General features: G+C 37.0%; 1 protein-coding gene across 13 annotated transcripts in view; it reads right to left on the bottom strand.

The window, feature by feature from the left end:
* The window catches only part of RAPGEF6 (Rap guanine nucleotide exchange factor 6), a 213019-nt gene that overhangs the window by 52425 nt on the left and 139066 nt on the right, over nucleotides 1-21528 (bottom strand). For all 13 annotated transcript variants that reach the window (XM_081500219.1, XM_081500221.1, XM_081500223.1 and 10 more), the window contains 4 exons: nucleotides 20133-20240; nucleotides 18777-18980; nucleotides 15739-15847; nucleotides 3154-3394 (listed from right to left, as the gene is read on the bottom strand). In XM_081500219.1, coding sequence (XP_081356345.1) covers nucleotides 3154-3394; nucleotides 15739-15847; nucleotides 18777-18980; nucleotides 20133-20240 — 662 coding nt within the window. The remainder of the gene's footprint in view (nucleotides 1-3153; nucleotides 3395-15738; nucleotides 15848-18776; nucleotides 18981-20132; nucleotides 20241-21528) is intronic.

Genomic DNA, 21528 nt, shown 5'->3' with positions numbered 1-21528 from the left:
TCAGGAGCATTCTTTCATTTTAAAATTATGTCATGGTTAGGTATTTGGGGAATTACCGAGTCTTATCTCCACTCCTTATTCCTTCCTTACATTCAGTATCTTTACTCCTCTTACAGATGCGGACCTTCTCTCTTACAGTATTTCTATGACAACTCTCATGCTGCAAAAGCCAGAGCGAAGTGCCCATTCCAAAAAGTCCCAACACAGAGAAGCCATACTGAAAACTGTGGAATTAAACTCATGAAAAATGCTTCCTAATTAAAAAATAAATATTCAAACCAAAATAAAATTTAAATACAAAAAACAAGCAAGCAATACAAAATACAAAAAAGGAAGCAAGCAAGAAATGGAAAATTTACCTATAAAGCTACTTAGAGAAAACCATAAACAACTTTTTTCCTTCTAGTCATTTCACACTAAATAGCACAATTTATTGAACCATTCTCTTGTAGCTGGACATCTCCCTAAAATTTTGCAATTTTATTTTACTATGGATAAAGAACAACTAATGATGACGATGATCATTTTAACTTTTGGCCTTGCTGTGCAGTTTGTGGGATCTTAGTTCCCTGATATGGGGTTGAACCAGGGCCCACAGTCTCAGGGCTGTGAAAACGCTGAGTCCTAACCACTGTACCACCAGCAAACTCCCTATTCTTGATTATCACTGATGCAGAATATCTCATTCATGTTGTGTGCCTACTGAACTTCTACTGATCTCTGTGTGTGCATGTGTGTATAGCAAAAGAGGTTGTCTGAATTCATCTGATGACTGAGTACCAAGAAATATGACATACATTCTCAAAAATGCAAAGTATCTAACCTAAAACAAATTTGTTTTCCCTGCAAAATAGGGTCCAGTAGAAAACTGTTATGATTTCTATCAAAATAATGTGGATTTTTTGGGGGAGTACTTATACAGTTGAAATTACTAGCATTATGTTTAGAAGAGATGACCAGTCTAATGCTAACTCCTGAAAGGCAGCATTTTATTCATATTTTATTCATAGCCAACAAACTCCTGCTGCCACAAGGGAGAGACTCAATAAATGCTTGCTGACTAGCAACAAAAATCCCTCTGAGTTTAAGTAAAATAATTTTTACTAGATCTTTCATTTTGGAGGGGTCCTAATATAAACAAACAGTGCTTGAACACACTCAAAAGACTGCTCCCAGCCACCTCAATTTCCATGCCTCCTGTTGTAAGCAAAGATAGACACCAACTGGACCAATTCCCACTTCCTGAAGGAAACACCATAGAGATGAGATGTTGATTTAGATGCCTGACAACTGAATATAGCTGGGTGAAATGTGACAAACTCATTGCAATCATGGTGTTCTCTGGCTTTTGATGACACATGTCACAACTGTGCCACAAAGTGTTCAAAATGAGACTGTGTTACAGGAGGCTCATGTTTTCCAGATCAAACACCCCAAGGGCTTCTGGAAATGGAACTCTGGGCACTACTCCTGAGGAACTCCCTGTGTGAATTCTTCTCCCTTCTGATCCCTCCATTCCTTTCCCTTTTCCTCAGTGCGTTCATGCAGGCTTCTGGTCATCCCAAACTGTCTCCAATCTCTTCAGTGTGAGCTGGTCCCTCTAATAGTTTCCTTATTGAAATCTCATTTGTGAGAACAAGTTTATTCTTATATAAAAGTGTCTCCCATGCTACTGTCATACTACAGTATGCTCTATATTAAAAGAATTTTGCTAGAGTTATGATTTTTTAAAAGCCTCAAGGAGAACAGTCACTCAAAAAAAGAATGACTAATAAATTTTCTAAAAACAAGAAACATTATGAACACAGCTCAGGACGTTTCAATTTTCTGTGAGCTCCAAATTAAATGAAGAATAAATGTGTTTCCCAAAGTTGAAAATAAAAACTGATGAAGCATTTTCTGATCAGGAAATTCTTAAAAATCTTTAAGTAAAAGATAAGAGCTGACATTCACTTTGTGCCTAATTAATCTTGCTGTCATTGCTACACTGTGTTGTGCCATCAACCCCAAATCACTACCACAGCTATAAGATCTTAAAAGAGTAAATCTTACCACATCACATGTCTTCGATGGCCCCCTATTATGACATGAAGTCCATATTTTTAGCATAACATTCAAAGTCATTCACTAACCTATCTATCATGCTTCATCGTTAGGTATGCACTGAGAAACACAGTCTACCCAAATCTACCAAGCTTGTTTCTGCTTTTGTACATATCAAAATAATTATCACCCTGTAATGGACCACTTGCTCATTTTCCGTTTTAAATGACCAGCTCTTACAAGGTAAAAAAACTCGTTCTACTTTCACTATTTTTATCTCTGGCTATTGTGCCTTGTTTATAATAAATGTGTGAACAATAAAGGGTTCCTGCTGTGAATCCCCTAAAGGCAGGGACTACCTCTTTACAGCTCTGTAATTATCACCTGGCACTCTACAAGGAACTCTGAAGAGCCAAACTCAGTATTTTCTTTCAATATGCTTTCTTTCCTTTCACTGACTCATTGCCTTAATTCAGCAAATATTGAGTGACTACTATGTGCTAAGTACTGTATTTGATTATAACTTTTCTGATTACTTTAGAAAGTGGATACTATAAAATATACACAGATATAATATATATTAGAGCAATTCCAAGTCATGACACTGGATTCATTTTATAAGTATTTTAAGGATTTAATCCACATTTAAAATCCTGAGGTTCTACTCAGATTTGGTGATATTTTGTTTTGAAAACAGAAATAGATTTGATTAAAAAGGTTAGCTTTACAATTCAAGAGGGAATAAATAGTGCAATAAAAGAAAGATTTGAAAGACAAAAAAAAAAAAAGTATCAGTAATGACCAAATTTGTAGATCACGGGGCTGACACTGGACCAAAAATATACACACACAAAAAAAGATTTCATAAAATAAAGTGAACAATTTTTTCTAAAATTCAGATCAAGGCTAATGGAAGACTATATAATCTAACAATGATAACTTCATGGAAGTGATGAGACATTTAGAATTTACTCTTATTTATGGATTGCTTGTAGATTGTATGATGCAATAGCTGTATAAAAACTAAAAGTGACCCAACTTCCCTTTTTCCATAAAAAACTTTAAAGTCAATAGGAAAACGCCTACATTACAGAGACTGTCATTACCTACCTAAATAGTTTTGGAGGCAAGATACTAAATCGTGTTTTATCCAAAATTTTCCTGATTTTGTTTCTTCCACCTGAAACAGTATTTGCTTTTATTTTCTTATTTCCTTTCTCCTGTGATGTCTGTTCAAGATCTCCTGGTACATCCTGGATTGAGTGGCGATTACTTTTTTTTTCAGCAATTTTGGGAATATGAGGAACACCAGATTTCTCTTGTTCAGTCCTACTAAGTAACTCTTTGAACACTGTGGAAATAAATAAATAAAACTGTCATTTCTTCTCATTAGAAAGTTTTTATATCAACGACAGATTTCAGAGAAACATAGTTGTTTTCTATCATCTGGGCTTTCATAGCCTTATTCATTAAATCTCACTGCATTATAAAATTTACACTCACTCTTCATTAATCAGCTATATTCATTTTTCATCTTTTATACCTGACTGTACTTCTGATGCTGACCAATAGTGATAAAAGAAATTCACCGGTGAAAACAGAAGCAAAGTGAGCAGATTGCCAGCATGTTTCAAAAGCCCAAGGGCTCCTATTTAGGTAATAATATAATTTCTAATCAACCCAGATTTTATAGAAAAAGGTACTTAGATTCTATTATTTATATTTTATCCCTTATCATTTGAGATGAGATGTAAATACTACAAGTCAGGCCTCGTTTTGCAAACTTTAGCCATCAAAATACAAAAAAAGGGGGAAGAGCACTTCTAGACCTGCTTTTATCAGAAACAAACAATATTAAATTTTGTAATATATGACAATTTCCTCAAAGTAACATCTGTGAGACTTAAGTCACTCAACAAAGTGAAAGTCACCAACAAGCATTTACTACAGTGGTCTGAAGTAAAAAACCAAGCATTTGTAGACAACTTTCTACGAATCCTAAGTCTGGTGAGTTATATTTCATCCTCAAGGAGGATGCAAGCACAGTGGAGAACTTGCCTTTCCAGAAATCTCTTTGCTGAGATCCAGTTTTTCACCTTGTAAGAGGGCCTGTACCTCCCTGGGATGAGATAAAACAAAGATAAATCTTTATAAAGCGCTATATCTAGAAGTTTTTGGTGTCTCATTTACCAGTTAGGAAAATCTATGTGAACTGCTTTTCATTAACTAATGTCACAATAGTTATTTTTTGGCTGTTCCTGTCCTAAATGTGTTCTCAAAGAAGACAGATCAACTGCTAGAGGGGAAGAAAAAAAAAAAAAAAAAAAACACTAAAAAGATAAATGCTAAAGTAGAAGACAACATTCCTGAAGACTGATGATACCTGGGAGGGATGGTGGCTACATACTTTTGAACATGCAGGTCTTTAGCCACCTAAGACTCAGACCACAGCTTAACAGCAAGTATAGCTATGAGTAGTATGACTCTGTACCTTTATAAAAGAAAAGCTATAAATTATATAAATGTACCCACTGAAATCTCAAACACAGAAAACTGTCATCTTTTCTGTTGTATCTGGAATAAATCCATAGTTTCCCAGAACATCAAAGGACTTACTAGTAAGACTCAAGTAGAGAAAGCCACTGACACATTACAACATAAACAGCTCGGTATTTAATTATTGACTTAACCATTTTAAAAAGTTTCAACCAGGATGATATCACATTACCAAAGTACATTGCATGCTTATGAAAAGCGCATTTTCTGTTATTCAACACACTGGAAACCTTTAGGAATCATCCTTCAAACACAGATCAACTTCTAGAGCTAACACCAAAAAAAGATGTCCTTTTAATCATAGGGAAGTTGGAATGCAAAAGTAGGAAGTAAAGAGATCCTGGAGTAACAGGAAAGTTTGGCCTTGGGAGTATAAAATGAAGCAGGGCAAAGACTAAGAGAGTGTTGCCAAGAGAACGCACTGGTCATAGCAAACACCCTCTTCCAACAACACAAGCTGCTAAGTCGCGTCAGTTGTGTCCGACTCTGTGCGACCCCATAGACGGCAGCCCACCAGGCTCCCCCGTCCCTGGGATTCTCCAGGCAAGAGTACTGGAGTGGGTTGCCAGTTCCTTCTCCAGGGCATGAAAGCGAAAAGTGAAAGTGGAGTCGCTCAGTCGTGTCCGACTCAGTGACCCCATGGACTGCAGCCCGCCAGGCTCCTCCGTTCATGGGATTTTCCAGGCAAGAGTACTGGAGTGGGGTGCCACTGCCTTCTCTATCCAACAACACAAGAGACAACTCTATACATGGACATCAATACTAAAATCAGACTGATTATATTCTTTGCAGCCGAAGATGGAGAAGCTCTATACAGTCGGCAAAAACAAGACTGGGAGCTGACTGTGGCTCAAATAATGAATTTCTTATTGCAAAATTGAGACTTAAATTGAATAAAGTAGGGAAAGCCATTACATCATTCTATGACCTAAATCAAATCCCTTACGATTATATAGTGGAAATGACAAATAGATTCAAGGCATTAAATGTGATAGACAGAATGCCTTAAGAACTATGGATGGAGGCTCATAACGCTGTGCAAGAGGTGGTGATCAAAACCATCCCCAAGAAAAAGAAATGCAAAAAAGGCAAAATGGTTATCTGAAGAGCCTTACAAATAGCTGGGAAAAAAAGAGAAGTGAAAGGCAAAGGAGAAAATAAAAGATATATCCATTTGAATGCAGAGTTCCAAAGAATAGCAAGGAGAGATAACAAAGCCTTCCTCAGCGATCAATGCAAAGAAATAGAGGAAAACAACAGAATGGGAAGATTAGAGATCTATTCAAGAAAATTAGAGATAGCAAAGAAACATTTCATGCAAAGATGGGCACAATAAAGGACAGAAATGGTAGGGACCTAACAGAAGATATTAAGAAGCGGTGGCAAGAATACACAGAAAAACTATACAAAAAAGATCTTTATAACCCAGATAACCAAGATAGTCTGATCACTCACCTCAAACCAGACAGCCTGGAGTGCAAAGTCAAGTGGGCATTAGGAAGCATCACTACGAACAAAGCTAGTGGAGGTGATGGAATTCCAGTTGAGCTATTTCAAATCCGAAAAGATGATGCTATTTAAGTGCTGCACTCAATATGCCAGCAAATTTGGAAAACTCAGCAGTGGCCACAGGACTGAAAAAGGTCAGCTTTCATTCCAATTCCAAAGAAAGGCAATGCCAAACAATGTTCAAACTACCACACAATTGCACTCATCTCACACGCTAGTAAAGCAACGCTCAAAATCCTTCAAGCGAGGCTTCAACAGTAAGTGAATGGAGAACTTCTAGATGTCAAGCTGGATTTAGAAAAGGCAGAAGAATCAGAGATCAAATTGCTACCATCCACTGAATCACAGAAAAAGGAAGAAAATTCCAGAAAAAACATCTACTTTTCCTTCCACGACTATGCTAAAGCCTTTGACTGTGAGGATTACAACAAACTGGAAAATTCTTCAAGAGATGGGAATACCAGACAACCTCACCTACCTATTAAGAAACTCATATGCAAGTCAAGAAGCAAAAGCTTGAACTAGACATGGAACAACAGACTGGTTGAAAATTGGGAAAGGAGTATGTCAAGGCTGTATATTGCCACACTGCTTATTTAACATATATTCAGAGTACTTTATGTGAAATGCTGGGCTGGATGAAGCACAAGCTGGAATCAAGATTACTGGGAGAAATATCAATAACTTCAGGTATGCAGATGACACCACTCTTATGGCAGAAAGCAAAGAGAAACTAAAGAACCTTCTGATGAAGGTGAAAGAAGAAAGTGCAAAAGCTGGCTTAAAACTCAACATTTAAAAAACTAAGATCAAAAAAACAAAACAAAACTAAGATCATAGCATCTGGTCCCATCACTTCATGTCAAACAGATGAGGAAACAATGGAAACAGAGACAGACTTTATTTCTTGGGCTCTAAAATCACTTCAGATGGTGACTGCAGCCATGAAATTAAAAGACTTGCTCCTTGGAAGAAAAGTTATGACCAACCTAGACAGCATATTAAAAAGCAGAGATATTACTTTGCCAACAAAGGTCTGTATAGTCAAAGCTACGATTTTTCCAGTAGTCATGTATGGATGTGAGAGTTGGACCATAAAGTAGGCTGAGCATTGAAGAATTGACGCTTTTGAATTGTGGCATTGGAAAAGATTCTTGAGAGTCCTTTGGACTGCAAGGAGACCAAACCAGTCAATCCTAAAGGAAATCAACCCTGAATATTCACTGGAAGAACTGATGCCGAAGCTGAAGCTCCAATATTGTGGCCACCTGATGCAAAGAGCTGACTCATTAGAAAAGTCCCTGATTCTGGGAAAGACCAAAGGCAGGAGAAGAGGACAAAAGAGGAAGAGATGGTTAGATGGCATCACCAACTCAATGACATGAATTTGAGCAAGCTCCGGGAGAAGGTGATGGACAGGGAAGCCTGGCGTGCTGCAGTCCAGGGTGTCACAAAGAGTCGGACACAACTCAGCAAATGAACAACAATAACAATGCAGTTTTTTAAAAAAATTCACTTTAAGCCATGTGGTAAAAACAAAAATGCTTTTCTGAGCTAAAGTCAAGGTACTGATCCATTCCAAAAATATTTACTGACCTTTGAATAGCTGAAGACTATGCTTGATGTTTGCAGATTTTTTTCAGTTATGAAGCATACAATCAGTCAATGATAAATGGATCGGAGAGAACACAACTAGAGGAGCCAGTTAAGACAGCAAGAAAAAGAAAATCTTCCTTCATTAAGTCACCATGTAAGAAGAGATCAGTAAAGTGAGTTGATTTTAACTAGGCAAATGGAGTAGGAGGAGTAATTCTAGGTAGAGGAAATCTCAAGTTTAAAGCACCTGTGGCAGAAGGAAAGTTCAAGAAAAAAGATGACTGAAGAACAAGGTAGAAAAAGGGCCTTAATAAAGTTATTGTAAGGTGTTTGAACTTCCTGTTAAGAGCAACAGGAATTTACGGGCAGCAGATACCTCTGGCTGCAGAGTGTATGTAAGGTGATTCAAGACTGTACAAGATAGTTTATATCTTTACTGGACTTACATATATAAGTAAAAATCTGCAACACATGCTTTGTAGATAAAGAAATGATTATGTTAAACTAAAAAAACAGTGAGGAACAAAAATTAATGGCTGGCAAACAAACATAATTACAAAACCATTAAGCATCAATATTGGATATATGAACATAAGATGAAAGTGCCCAAGAATAAAAGAAATGCTTAATAAATTTGACTATACAAAGACTAAAGATTTCTTAGTCTCTCTCTATATGTATATGTGTATGTGTATTTACACACACAAACCAAAACAAACGAACATGGAAAGTCAAAAGAGAACCTGGGGAAAATATGTGCAACCTTCAGACCGAAGAAAACTTTTCTTTACTTATTAGACATTCAAGCAAATCAATAAAAGATGAATAACTCAACATATAATGGACAAGTGAAAAGATTGTTTATAAAAAAGAAATGTTAGCACATAAAAAAGGTGCTCAACTTCAACTTCCCCCATTATTAAAGGCAGTATATCAGAACTAAAAAGTTTATTAAACCCACTGCAGAGGCATTCTTATACACTGATGAATGAAATTTATAAATAGATTGGGGAACTTAAAGAAAGTAAAACCAAAGTAACTATAAAGGTAATTCCATTCAGAGAAATTTATCTTATAGCTATATCTACATAAACATAAATATAAAGGATATTTACTACATCACTGTAAACAGCAAAAACTATGAACAATCCTAAAACATCCAGCAACATGAAACACCAGATCAACAGATTATGGTAACAGTGTGATGGAATTTGATGCAGTAACAATTATAAAAGAAATAAATTGGTACAAACTACTGTGGAAAGGTATAACACACTGTACACACAATATGGTCCCACTGGGTGTCTTTCTTTAGTATAATTTGTAAAACATGCATGTATTACTTTTATTAAACAATTAAAATGCTAATCATAAATTATCTGAGTGGTGGAATATTTACAGATGTTAGAAAGTTGCAAAAAGTAAGAGGAACAGATGAAAGCAAACTCCAGAGCAGGAAGAGGGTAAACAGAGATTGCCAGCTGTTTTCTTCTCTGGGAACATCTGCTGAGTCTAAACATAAACAGGAGGTGAGGATCAGGTAGAGGGACTCCTAGAGGAAAAAGAAGTTTTGATGGCTGCGAGTACTGGCAAGAAAACTGGAACACAGAGAGGCACAAAGGCAGTGTCACTTCTCTTCATGAAATATCTCTATTTAAGACAAGGCATGAGGCTGGAAATTTCTTAGAATCTCATGGTACTCGGGAAACAAAGTCACACAACAGGGAGAGACGTCCAACAAACACACAACAGATTTGTTGGCTTGGGGTGGGAAGCTGAAGAGCTAGGCTCAAAATCTTTGAAGGAAAGAATTAAAAGGAGACAAAGCTACCAGATTCTGAATCAAGAGACTGGAGGTAGGTAGTGGTTGGGAAGACAAGGGTGAAAAAAGCAGAGTGAAATTTTTCAGTCTCTGCTTAGAGACGAAGTTCCACTAGAGAAGGAGCCTACATCAAGTACATGACAAGTCTGCTGTCAACTTGAAACCAATGGATACAGCCTAAGTAATTCTGCAACTCAGCCTGACCCGGCTCAATTCCCCTTAACTCTATGTGATTAAACAAAGGAAATGGCAAATCCTATCTGTGAAAAAAATACTAACTTTACTACTAAGGTTTCTTTATATACAAAGTACAGCATACAAAAAAAAATTTTAAGATGCAAGGAAAGAAAATAGCCAGAGGGAAAAAGAGAGTAAAAGACAATCCAAATGTCAGAGTTAATACACAAGGATTTTATAATCTTTACATTGAAGAACACAGAGGAAAAGAGATAAAATGGATGAAAAGATGAAGAAGTGCAACAAAGAACTGGAGTTTATAAGAGATTCAAGTGAATATTTCAAAACTGAAAAATATCTAAAATTAAATTCAAGGCATGCATTTATCATCAGACTGGGTACAGGAGAAAATGGTGTAACTTTCTTAAACACAGGTTAAATATACAAACTGAAACACAAAGCTAAAGTTAGAAAGAACAGAATGCAATAAATATTTGGGACACAAATCTTCTATCATATAAGTGACTGATTTCCCACATGGAAAGGAAAGAAAGAGGGGCAGTAGTAATTAATAATGGCCATGAAATTTTGAAAACTGATGAGTAACATCAATGTCAAATTCAAGTGCTGAGCAAACCCCATACAAAATAAATACAAAGAAAACTGTAATGAGGACTCCTTGCTACTGTTAAAACTGCTGAGTCCTATTTGCAACCTATGGAAAATGTGGGTATTTTTGCTTAGCCTCCTGTGAGTTGTGGTTCCAGGGTTAAATTTTCAAAGCCACTGCAGTGCTATACTGCTACTGCTAAGTCACTTCAGTCGTGTCTGACTCTGTGCGACCCCATAGACGGCAGCCCACCAGGCTCCCCCGTCCCTGGGATTCTCCAGGCAAGAACACTGGAGTGGGTTGCCATTTCCTTCTCCAATGCATGAAAGTGAAAAGTGAAAGTGAAGTCGCTCAGTCCTGTCCGACCCTTAGCGAACCCATGGACTGAAGCCTACCAGGCTCCTCTATCCATAGGATTTTCCAGGCAAGAGTACTGGAATGGGTTGCCATTTCCTTCTCCGCAGTGCTATACAGATGTGCCCAATTTGTACCACCTAGTGGTCAGGCTGGGACCTGAGTAGAGGTCTGCTTGTGCCAGTTCTCAAAGTCTACGATATGCTAAATAGAATCAGATTCATGTACCTATACGACATGGGTGAGCCTAGGATTTCATAAACAACTTTATGGGATTGCTTACTTCACGTCAAGTTATCAACCTGGTATACTTTCTAGTTCCTTACGCCTCCAAACTGTCCACTGCAGCGCCTCAGGGGCCAAGTAGTAGAGGACAGAGTGCGTGTGTATGTGGGGGAAGCAGTGATGTTGGCCTCGCTTTCTTGAAGCCACAGCTCCACTAAGGGGTGAGGAACATTTTGTGAGGCAATGCCACTGGATTGCTTGGAGGCTGGGGCCTGAGAGAATGGGAAAATAAGAGTGGGAAAACAAAACAAACAAAAAAACACCTATGGGAATTTTCTAACTCTGTCTGAGCTTTAGGAGTTTCCCTTCCCATCCCTTGTCAGGCTTCTTCTGGGTCCTTTTTAGTGTGCGCTGTAATATTCACATCCGGGTTTCATGTTGCCTTGAGTATAGCCCTGGAGAAAAAACATCCTTTTGTGGGGGAGGGTACAGTCTTATTAGACGAGTGGTAAGGGATCAGACACATCCAAAGTCTGTGCTTTTAGCAACTGTAGGATTCCAAATCTTTGCCCTTTTCCTGGGAGTCTACTGCCAAAAAAAAAAAGAAGGCTCAGTCTCATAGTCACTTTCCCTGTACCGTACTGGTAAATGTTCTGCAGCAGATAATGGCTCCAATTTACCTCACTGAGGTCTAATTTCTCTGTTTAATAACAGGTAGCTCTTCACTAGCCAGCCCTTTTAGTTGTTCTCAGTCAACACCAGAAATAGTAAGTTGACAACTTTTTTTAAACTAATTTTGCTCAGATTACAGATGGCTCTTTGAATTGGGAGTCACGTCCTGATTTTTCATTCTGACATCGCCTCTGCTATTGTTTTCTAAATACTTTCTTCTTCATATTTTCTTTTAGATCTCTTGGAATAGTACTCAATTGCATTTTGCATTTTTTTTGTTCCATAAAGGTGATTTCTTCAACTTATCTTTTCCTTCTACTCAGTGTTTCTCTTTTTTACTAAACTATGTCTCTGCATACTTTAAGATTTATTTTTCTCAGTAACTGTCTTTCACGGTAATGCCACAGTTACTGGGACTTTATTCCAGGCATCACAACCAGACTAAAATACTTCATTTGAACAAATGTTTTACTTACATTCCTTTGAGATACTCTTCGGTGTTTTGCATGGGGAGAATGTTAGCTGACTACACTCTGGCTGGGGCAAGGAGGGAGGTCTTGAGGGTATGGGTCGCCTTCTGTAGCACCACATAACTCTCATGCTCTGCAACATACAGTCTAGGGTTCTGTTGGGCAATCGCTTCTCATTATTCAAAGAGTTTGGAGGCTGTGGTTTCTCTTCCTCTTGCATCCTTCAGATCAATTTTGTTTCCCACGGTCTATGGTGCTAACCAGTACATTATACTATCTCTATGTTTTTATATACAACCACATTTGATACTAGTTAATAATTATTATATGCCAGGAACAAAAAAAGTTTAAAGGTATTGATGTTTTTAAACCTATGAAACAGAGCTGTAGAAACTGAATTGAGAAACTAATTTGCTTCAAGTGTCAGAATAACCTCTGCTTCCATGTTTTTCAAAATCAGAATCCTTTCAGTTTAACCCGAAACTTGGTATTTCTAGATACTAGCCCAAAGTCTAGGAAATTCAAAAACTATGAATTTTTAGCATAGTTTATTATGCTAAAAATAAGTGTGCTTATACAATATTTGTAAATTGCTAATAGACTGCTATATGCCAGATTTAGCATGATATCATTTAATAAAAGGGACTCAAGTGAAAAGAGGAAAAACATCAAATGTTTCATTTTTCATTATAACTAAGTGCAGTATTAGGAGAAGCCAAAGTGGGGGAAAACATACATACACACACACACTTTTCCATAGGCAGAGCATTTAAATTCAACTCTTATTTCTAAAAACTCAACCTAAACAATGTAGAGATTTTTTTTTCCTTCTTACTACATAAAGACTCTTAAATTTTGATAGTTCCCAGTGTTACATTATTTTTACTGTTGCCCTTCTCAAAATATGAGAGAAAATCCTATGAAGTCTAACCAAGTTGCAATCTTTTCCAAAAGCTAAAAAAACCAAAAAACCCCCAAATGGTAGATTAAGTTAAAAGCAGAAGTTTAGACTTGCTGAATTCAAATAGTTACAAAATCAAAACACACTTCAAATACTGTACCGAAATCAGACTGATTATATTCTTTGCAGCCAAAGATGGAGAAGCTCTATACAGTTAGCAAAAACAAGACCGGGAGCTGACTGTGGCTCAGATCATGAACCACATGATCTGCCAAAATGACCAAATTCAGACTTACATTGAAGAAAGTGGGGAAAAACACTAGACCATTCAGATATGACCTAAATCAAATCCCTTATGATTATACAGTGAAAGTGAGAAATAGATTTAAGGGACTAGATCTGATAGAGTGCCTGATGAACTATGGACAGAGGTTCGTGACATTGTACAGGAGACAGGGATCAAGACCATCCCCATGGAAAAGAAATGCAAAAAAGCAAAATGGCTGTCTGAGGAGGCCTTACAAATAGCTGTGAAAAGATGAGAAGCGAAAAGCAAAGGAGAAAAGGAAAGATATTCCCATCTGAATGCTGAGTTCCAAAGAATAGCAAGGAGAGATAAGAAAGCCTTTCTCAGCGACCAGTGCAAAGAAATAGAGGAAAACAACAGAATGGGAAAGACTAGAGATCTCTTCAAGAAGATTAGAGATACCAAGGGAACATTTCATGCAAAGGTGGGCACAATAAAGGACAGAAATGGTATGGACGTAACAGAAGCAGAAGATATTAAGAAGAGGTGGCAAGAATGCACAGAAGAACTGTACAAAAAAGACCTTCATGACCCAGATGATCACGATGGTGTGATTACTCACCTAGAACCAGACATCCTGGAATGTGAAGTCAAGTGGGCCTTAGGAGGCATCACTACGAACAAAGCTAATGGAGGTGATGGAATTCCAGTTGAGCTATTTCAAATCCTAAAAGATGATGCTGTGAAAATGCTGCACTCAATATGTTAGCAAATTTGGAAAACTCAGCAGTGCCCACAAGACTGGAAAGTAGTAAGTACTTTACTAGTAAAGTAATGCTCAAAGTTCTCCAAGCCAGGCTTCAGCAATACGTGAGCCGTGAACTTCTAGATGTTCAAGCTGGTTTTAGAAAAGGCAGAGGAACCAGAGATTAAATTGCCAACATCTGTTGGATCATCGAAAAAGCAAGAGAGTTCCAGAAAAACATCTATTTCTGCTTTAATGACTATGCCAAAGCCTCTGACTGTGTGGATTACAATAAACTGTGGAAAATCCTGAAAGAGATAGGAATATCAGGCCACCTGACCTGCCTCTTGAGAAATCTGTATGCAGGTCAGGAAGCAACAGTTAGAACTGGACATGGAACAACAGGCTGGTTCCAAATAGGAAAAGGAGTACGTCAAGGCTGTATATTGTCACTCTGCTTATTTAACTTATATGCAGAGTACATCATGAGCAACGCTGGGCTGGATGAAGCAAAGCTGGAATCAAGAATGCCGGGAGAAATATCAATAACCTCAGATATGCAGATGACACCACCTTTATGGCAGAAAGTGAAGAAGAACTAAAGAGCCTCTTGATGAAAGTGAAAGGGGAGAGTGAAAAAGTCGGCTTAAAGCTCAACATTCAGAAAACCAAGATCATGGCATCCAGTCCCACCACTTCATGGCAAATAGATGGGGAAACAGTGGAAACAGTGTCAGACTTTATTTTTTGGGGTTCCAAAATCACTGCAGATGGTGACCGCAGCCATGAAATTAAAAGATGTTTACTCATTGGATGGAAAGTTATGACCAACCTAGACAGCATATTAAAAAGCAGAGACATTACTTTGCCAACAAGTCTGTCTAGTCAAGGCTATGGTTTTTCCAGTAGTCACGTATGGATGTGAGAGCTGGACTATAAAGAAAGCTGAGTGCCGAAGAACTGACGCTTTTGAACTGCGGTGTTGGAGAAGACTCTTGAGAGTCCCTTGGACTGCAAGGAGCTCAAACCAGCCCATCCTAAAGGAAATCAGTTCTGAATATTCACTGAAGGACTGATGCTGAAACTGAAACTCCAATCTTCTGGCCACCTGATGTGAAGAGCTGACTCACTTGAAAAGACCCTGATCCTGGGAAAGATTGAGGGCGAGAGGAGAAGGGGACTACAGAGGATGAGATGGTTGGATGGCATCACCGACTCAATGGACATGAGTTTGGGTCAACTCCGGGAGTTGCTGATGGACAGGGTGGCCTGGCGTGCTGCGGTTCATGGGGTCGCAAACAGTTGGACATGACTGAGCGACTGAACTGAACTGAATCAACAGTTTGACACAGAAAGGCAGTGTATAATGCTATTAAAAATCAGCAATTCACTGATTAATTACTTCAATGTTTCACTCGATTCATTTCCATGAAACAGCTAACTGGCACCGATACTGCTATTTCACTAGAAGTAGACCTATTTGCACATTAGCAGGAAGAAAAAAAGCCTATGACTTCTATGTTTCACTATTTCCAGGCGAAGTACAGTACATAATACTGAGTAGACGTTTCATAAATGACTAAGTGCAGCTGTATGCTTATTTTAACTAAGATTTCAAAATAATTAAATACAAATAAAAAAATGAAAATTCTAGAATACAGAATATTATATTCAAACATTAAAGATCCTAAAATGTTCAAAAAGCTTAGATAGGAACATGTTTTAAGCATTTTTACTATTCTCCTTATCAGTGTTGACTTTTTTCTATTACCAAAAATAGGGCTCAAATAGTTTTTTACAACAAAACTCACCAAAAATGTTGGTCTTTACAGTAAGTGCAAGATGAGTATTATTCCTCAAAATTTCAAGGGCCTTCACAAACGTTATATTCTCAAAGTTTTGTCCATTTACTTCCATTATCTTGAAGAAAGTGTTCAAAAAATACAAAGAAAGACAGAAACAGTATTAGTTATTTCTGCAACCTTAAGTTTAATGGTGAAAAAAATAAAACTTAAATAAAATGTACCTATATGTGAACAACAGTTATCTGTGAGAAGTGGAATTACTGTCTAATAGCTTTTCTCTATATTATGGTATTTTCCTAAATCTCTACTATAAACATTTTTTTCAGTTCATTCCCTCTGGGATAATACTGGAAAAAAATTTAAAACATAATGTTTTATATATGAGGGGAAAATTTCAATTGTGTCAGATCAGCTCATAAAAATCATCACCTGTGTGTGTACACAAATTTTAGTGAAGTATTCTAAATGCAAATTAATTGCATTTAAAAGAGAGGTAAATTCATTTAAAAGTGGTCTTCTAATTACAGCTAATTTCATTTCCTGCCACTGACGGAATCAGGCAGTCAAAAAGCAACAAGCACAACTGTTATGGGCTCTTGTTACATCTGACATTGCTGATCGTTCATATCAGGGCTTCACAAACTTGGCTGTACCTCAGAATCATCAGGAGTTTATTCAAAAACTACTAATTCCAAGGAAAAAGGATGAAGAGACAAGACATGATGAGGGAAAAAAAGGCAGCACAGAGGACAGATCTTGAGGGCTGACACAGAGATTTCAAAAGGATAAAAAAGAGTGAGAAAAAAATATTAGGAAAAGAAAAAGAAAAAAAAAAAAAAAATCACAGAAGCTAAATTTCCAGAGTTTAAAAAAGTCTTCGGTCTACATACTGTCATGGATCATCTAATAAAATAAAAAGATCTGTTTTTCGTTTTTAACAGATCACTTGAATATTCTGAATTCCAGGGACTTTAAAGACTCTATAAGCATCACTCTTGGGGATTTGTGGTGGCCAAAGGCACCTAAAAAAGAAATAGGATGGTTTAGACTTCTTTGGGACCATATTAAGATGATGTGACACCTTTCTGTGATATCAATGTTCTGAGAGAAAAATGACTGTGATCACAGATTTTTATACTCCACTGAACAAAGATGTCATTAGACATGTAAGGGACACAAAGCTAGAGTACTCATTTGCCCTTTCTGAAATAAGTCCTAGGAAAGGTACTAGAAGTAATGGAAGACAACTGTGAAATAAATCAAAATAATGGCACCATGTGGCATAGATGAAGTGGAGGTGATCTTGAAAGCAGTAAGCAGGTGAAAAATGATTCTTAGTAATAAGCTTATGAAACTTAATGCAAATGCCAAAGTACTCTTTAAAAAGAATATTCACAATATTAAAAAATGACTTATTGAAAATCTCAGATAATTTCAACCATACTTGGAAGGCCTGAGGGAAGAAGTAAAATAACGATAAATTTCTTTCCTCTCTCAGGAATGATACTGCTGGAGTCTTTTCTTTTTCTTCTATGAAGAATGAGATTCTTAAACATGTTTACCAAAAAATACTTGACCAATAAATACATGACTCCAAATTCCTAGCAACTAGATATTCTTAATGAGTAGTCTGAGTAAAGCCCAGAAATCTCTACTCTAAAAGCTCCCCTAGAGGAAGAAGAGTATCATTAGAACTTTGTGTCAGAGTTTCTTTTTTAAAATTGTATCATTTATTCTTAAATTTTAAAGTATTTTATTATAATATATGATTCACTTATATCAGTTTCTTAACTCCCTGCACTACTGATATTTAGATACTGATACTTGGGCTGGATAACTGCCATGTGGCTGCTTTGTCACGGGGTGTTCCTGGCTGTTCAGCAGTATCCTTGGCCTCTATCCACTACATGCCAGTAGTAATTCCCAAGTCATGACAATCAAAAATAACTCCAGACATTACCAAATGTCTCCTGGGTGACAAAATTACTGCTGGTTGAAAACCACTGTTCTGAAGTATAGAACTTTTAATAATGTGAATGCATGCCTGCTTGCTTGATTTATGTCATGCCATGTGGCATGTGGGATCTTAGCTCCCTGACCAGGGATTGAACCTGTGCCCCTGCAGTGGAAGCACAGACTCTTAACCAGTGAACCACCAGGGAAGTCCCTGTGAATGCCTTAATTAAAAAACAAAAAACACCATGGTTTGGTTACAAGTAAAATAAAGTCCCATTCTAAACGAATGCATAAACAAACAAAAATTTTTAAGTGGAACAAAGTCAGCTTCCCAAATGATTTAGCTAGAAGAGAAACCACTCTGGTGTACATGAGATTTTGAGAGCTTTGTTCAAAATACAGATTCCCAGGCCTTAACTCTGTAGAATGTAATTACTATGATTACTAAGACTGAGGTAGGTCTAGGAATTGTATTTTTTTTTAGTAACAAAGTTGTCAGCAATTTCATTTTTGGAAATATACTGTTCTATAGTTTACTAATGCCTCCATGGAGAAAATAAATCCTTATCTACTTACTCCCAGTATCTCCCCTTCCTTTTCCTAATCCCTCAACCAGCTCCCTCTACTTACGGATGTACCAAATAGTTTTGTTACCATATGAACATTATTTAAAACAAAACCATCATTTATGGTAAATCTTTGGCCACTTAATTTTAGAGTGGTATGGACAGATGTACTTACTCCTTTAAAACATGCAAGGGTGCTAACTCTCATACTGATCTTTCTGGAATACGGTGAAGTTGCCAAATGTCAGTTTCCTAATACTTGGAGGGTGGGCAGGACCATTCAGATTGATAGTGGCCAGGCTACCAGGCTGTTTCTGGACATGCTATATCAAATTCTCCACTACGAGTAATGGATATATGACAAACATATTTTAAAAATAAACCATTAAAAAATACCACCTCTAAAAAAAAGTTTAAAAGGTATTTCCTTAAATTGATCCTGCTTACTAGAATATTATCAGATGAGAAAAGTAGCACTCCTATTACTTATAAAAAGGCTTTAAATGGTTGTTATTTACTTACTTGATCACCACGTTTCAGTCCTGCATCAGCAGCTTTGCTACTAGGTTCTACGCTTTCAACAAAAACACCAAATCCCTTCTCACTTCCTCCACTTAGGCTGAAATGCAGAGGTGACTCCCGGGAAGCCTTCTGCAGCACAACCTGTCTCCACTTAGCCTTTGCAGCACACGCAATATTCAATAACCGGAGATGACCATTCATTTTCTACAAAGTAGAAAGGGGTAACACATATATAAATGTATATTATCTATTCCTATAGGCTTTAAAAAATATAACCTAAAATTATTAGAACTAGAGTAAATAAAGAATATATAAGTATGGGTAAATAAAACTGAAGGAGGGAAACCTGCCACCCTAGAGCACTCTCAAGAATAAGATCCATCAGCATGGTTTTTTAAAATTTCTAGATAATCACAAGTTAGAAAAGATTTCAAAGTGGTGTCTTATTCAGAGAGTGATGACAAAAAAATTTCTTCATTTTCTGAACCTAAGTAATAACACATTCTGTATTACCATCGTGCTTATCTCCTGGCTGTTGCATAAAACCAGAATATTTTTAAACTTTTATTTAAAACCTTAAAGGACTTCAACCACCTTCCCAAACATTGTCTAATACTCAGACACATGCAAGTCTCCATCTCTTTCAGAAATATTATTCTTATAATTTAGATTTTCCTATATTATTTTAGATCTTCAATAAACTCGGTAATATTTTAACTTTCAAGTTCTAGTATCAGTTTAATGTATCAGCTGAGAATTCAACTATTCTCAGATACTGTATTAAATAAATCTCATGTCCATAACAAAAAGCTAAAGTTTTTCTCGGAGCAGAAACCAAGTTTTACACCTCTTCTGATCCTATATAAGAGATTGGAGTATACAGCAGAATTCAGTAAATATTGGATGACTGACTCGATTACTAGGGGGAAAAAAGTCCCATGATTGCAAGATAGTTTCTATTTTTCATAAGCCCCTTGAATATTTACATAACCAGCAATGGAAGCACCAAATGATGTTGGTGAGCCTCAATGGGCCTCTTGAATCAAGTTCCCTGTTCATTCTCCCCATTTTGCATAGAGCAGATGTGCTGCTGAAAAGGCTACAGGAACCAAGAGGTAAGGAAAGAGACAAAGCAATCTGAAATTTCCCCTTCTTTATTCAACTTAATCTACTTCTACTCTGTGATAACAATGGTTCTTGAAAAATGTCATGCTGGTTTTGTTTGCAGATTCTTCTATTCATAGCTCACTATAACCCTCAAGACAATCCCAACAACCTAGAGGCTACTATCTATAAAGACAGAAGAGATTGGTAAGCATTCCCAAACCCTGAAAAAGATAAAATTCTGAGCCTTACTGTATCTTCCAGATTTTTTTCAAATTCCTCTAGAAATCGAGTCATAGCAGGATCACCTTCAAAATCATTGAAATGATTATTTACCCATAATAATACAATCCGTGTTACCTGTGGAAACATGGAAGAGGCAGCATACGATTATATGAGAGGAATTCTTCCTGCAAAAATAAAGTCCTAAAAGCAAGTCCTAAACTGAGGAACAACTGAGGTTTATGGCTAAGCCCTTTGCCCACCCTCTCACACATGAAAGGCTCATTCTAACAGAGAGGAACATTTTAGTTTGAGCTTCTGCTTCCTTATGTAACAGAGAGAACCAAGCCTCTGCTTTCACTGAGAAGACAAGCCTGTATACTAACATGTAAGTAGTACATGGGAAGTGTATTTTGAACAGTATCTTAAAATGCAAACTTCTAAGGGCAGGCAAATGTCAAGTATTTCTTTAGCTGAGACCATTTCACCAAAATTTCAACAAAAATCTGAAACCTCCTTCGTAAACACTGTAATTTTCAAAGTTGTGAATTAATCTATTACTTTGTTAACCTGTGCTACAGATTAACAAAAAAGTTAAAAACAAACAAATGGATGTTCAATTAAAGAATGTGCCTATAGTGCTACTCAATGCTCTGTGGTGACCTAATATTGGAAGGAAAGCCAAAAAAAGGGGAGATATATGTATACTTACATCTGACTCACTTTGCTGAATCAGTACAGCAGAAACTAATACAACACTATAAAGCAACTATAGTCCAATAAACATAAAAAAAAATAAGAATATTAAGAAACATTCTGAACATTAAGAAAACACAAAGAGCCAAGATAAATCTAAAGAAATAAGCCAGAGATTTTTCCACAATCTAAATTAAAAAAAAAAAAAAAAGTGCCTAACAATACAATTTAAGTCATATACTTTTAAAATTGTGGTAAAATAACACATAAAATCCACTATTTTAAACATTTTAAAGTGTACAATCCAGTGGCATTTAGCCCATTTTCAGTTGTTTACAGTCATCCCCAAGCTACCTAGTTCCAGAGCACTATCACCACCACAAAAGAAAATCCCATTCCCAATAAGCAGTCACCTACCATTATGCCCTCTTTCCAGCCCAGAACAGCTTCTATTTGCTTTTCTGCCTCTGTGATTTGTCATACAATATGTGATCTTATATGACTGGCTTCTTTGACTTAGTACATTTTCAAGGCTTATAACATGTTGCATGCAGCATTATTATTATTATTATTATTTTTTTTTTTTATGGTGGTGCTTTAGTTGCTCTGTGTCCAACTCTTGCGACCCCATGGACTGTAGCCCGCCAGGTTCCTCTGTCCATGGATTTTCCAGGCAAGAATACTGGAGTGGGTTGCCATGTCCTTCTCCAGGGAATCTTCCAGACCCAGG

The sequence above is a fragment of the Giraffa tippelskirchi genome, chromosome 6, assembly GCF_054371585.1.
Source record: "Giraffa tippelskirchi isolate mGirTip1 chromosome 6, T2T-mGirTip1v1.2.pri, whole genome shotgun sequence".
NCBI lineage: Eukaryota > Metazoa > Chordata > Mammalia > Artiodactyla > Giraffidae > Giraffa > Giraffa tippelskirchi.
Note: the sequence above shows the minus strand (reverse complement) of the source record. Positions and strands in the feature narration are given on the sequence as shown.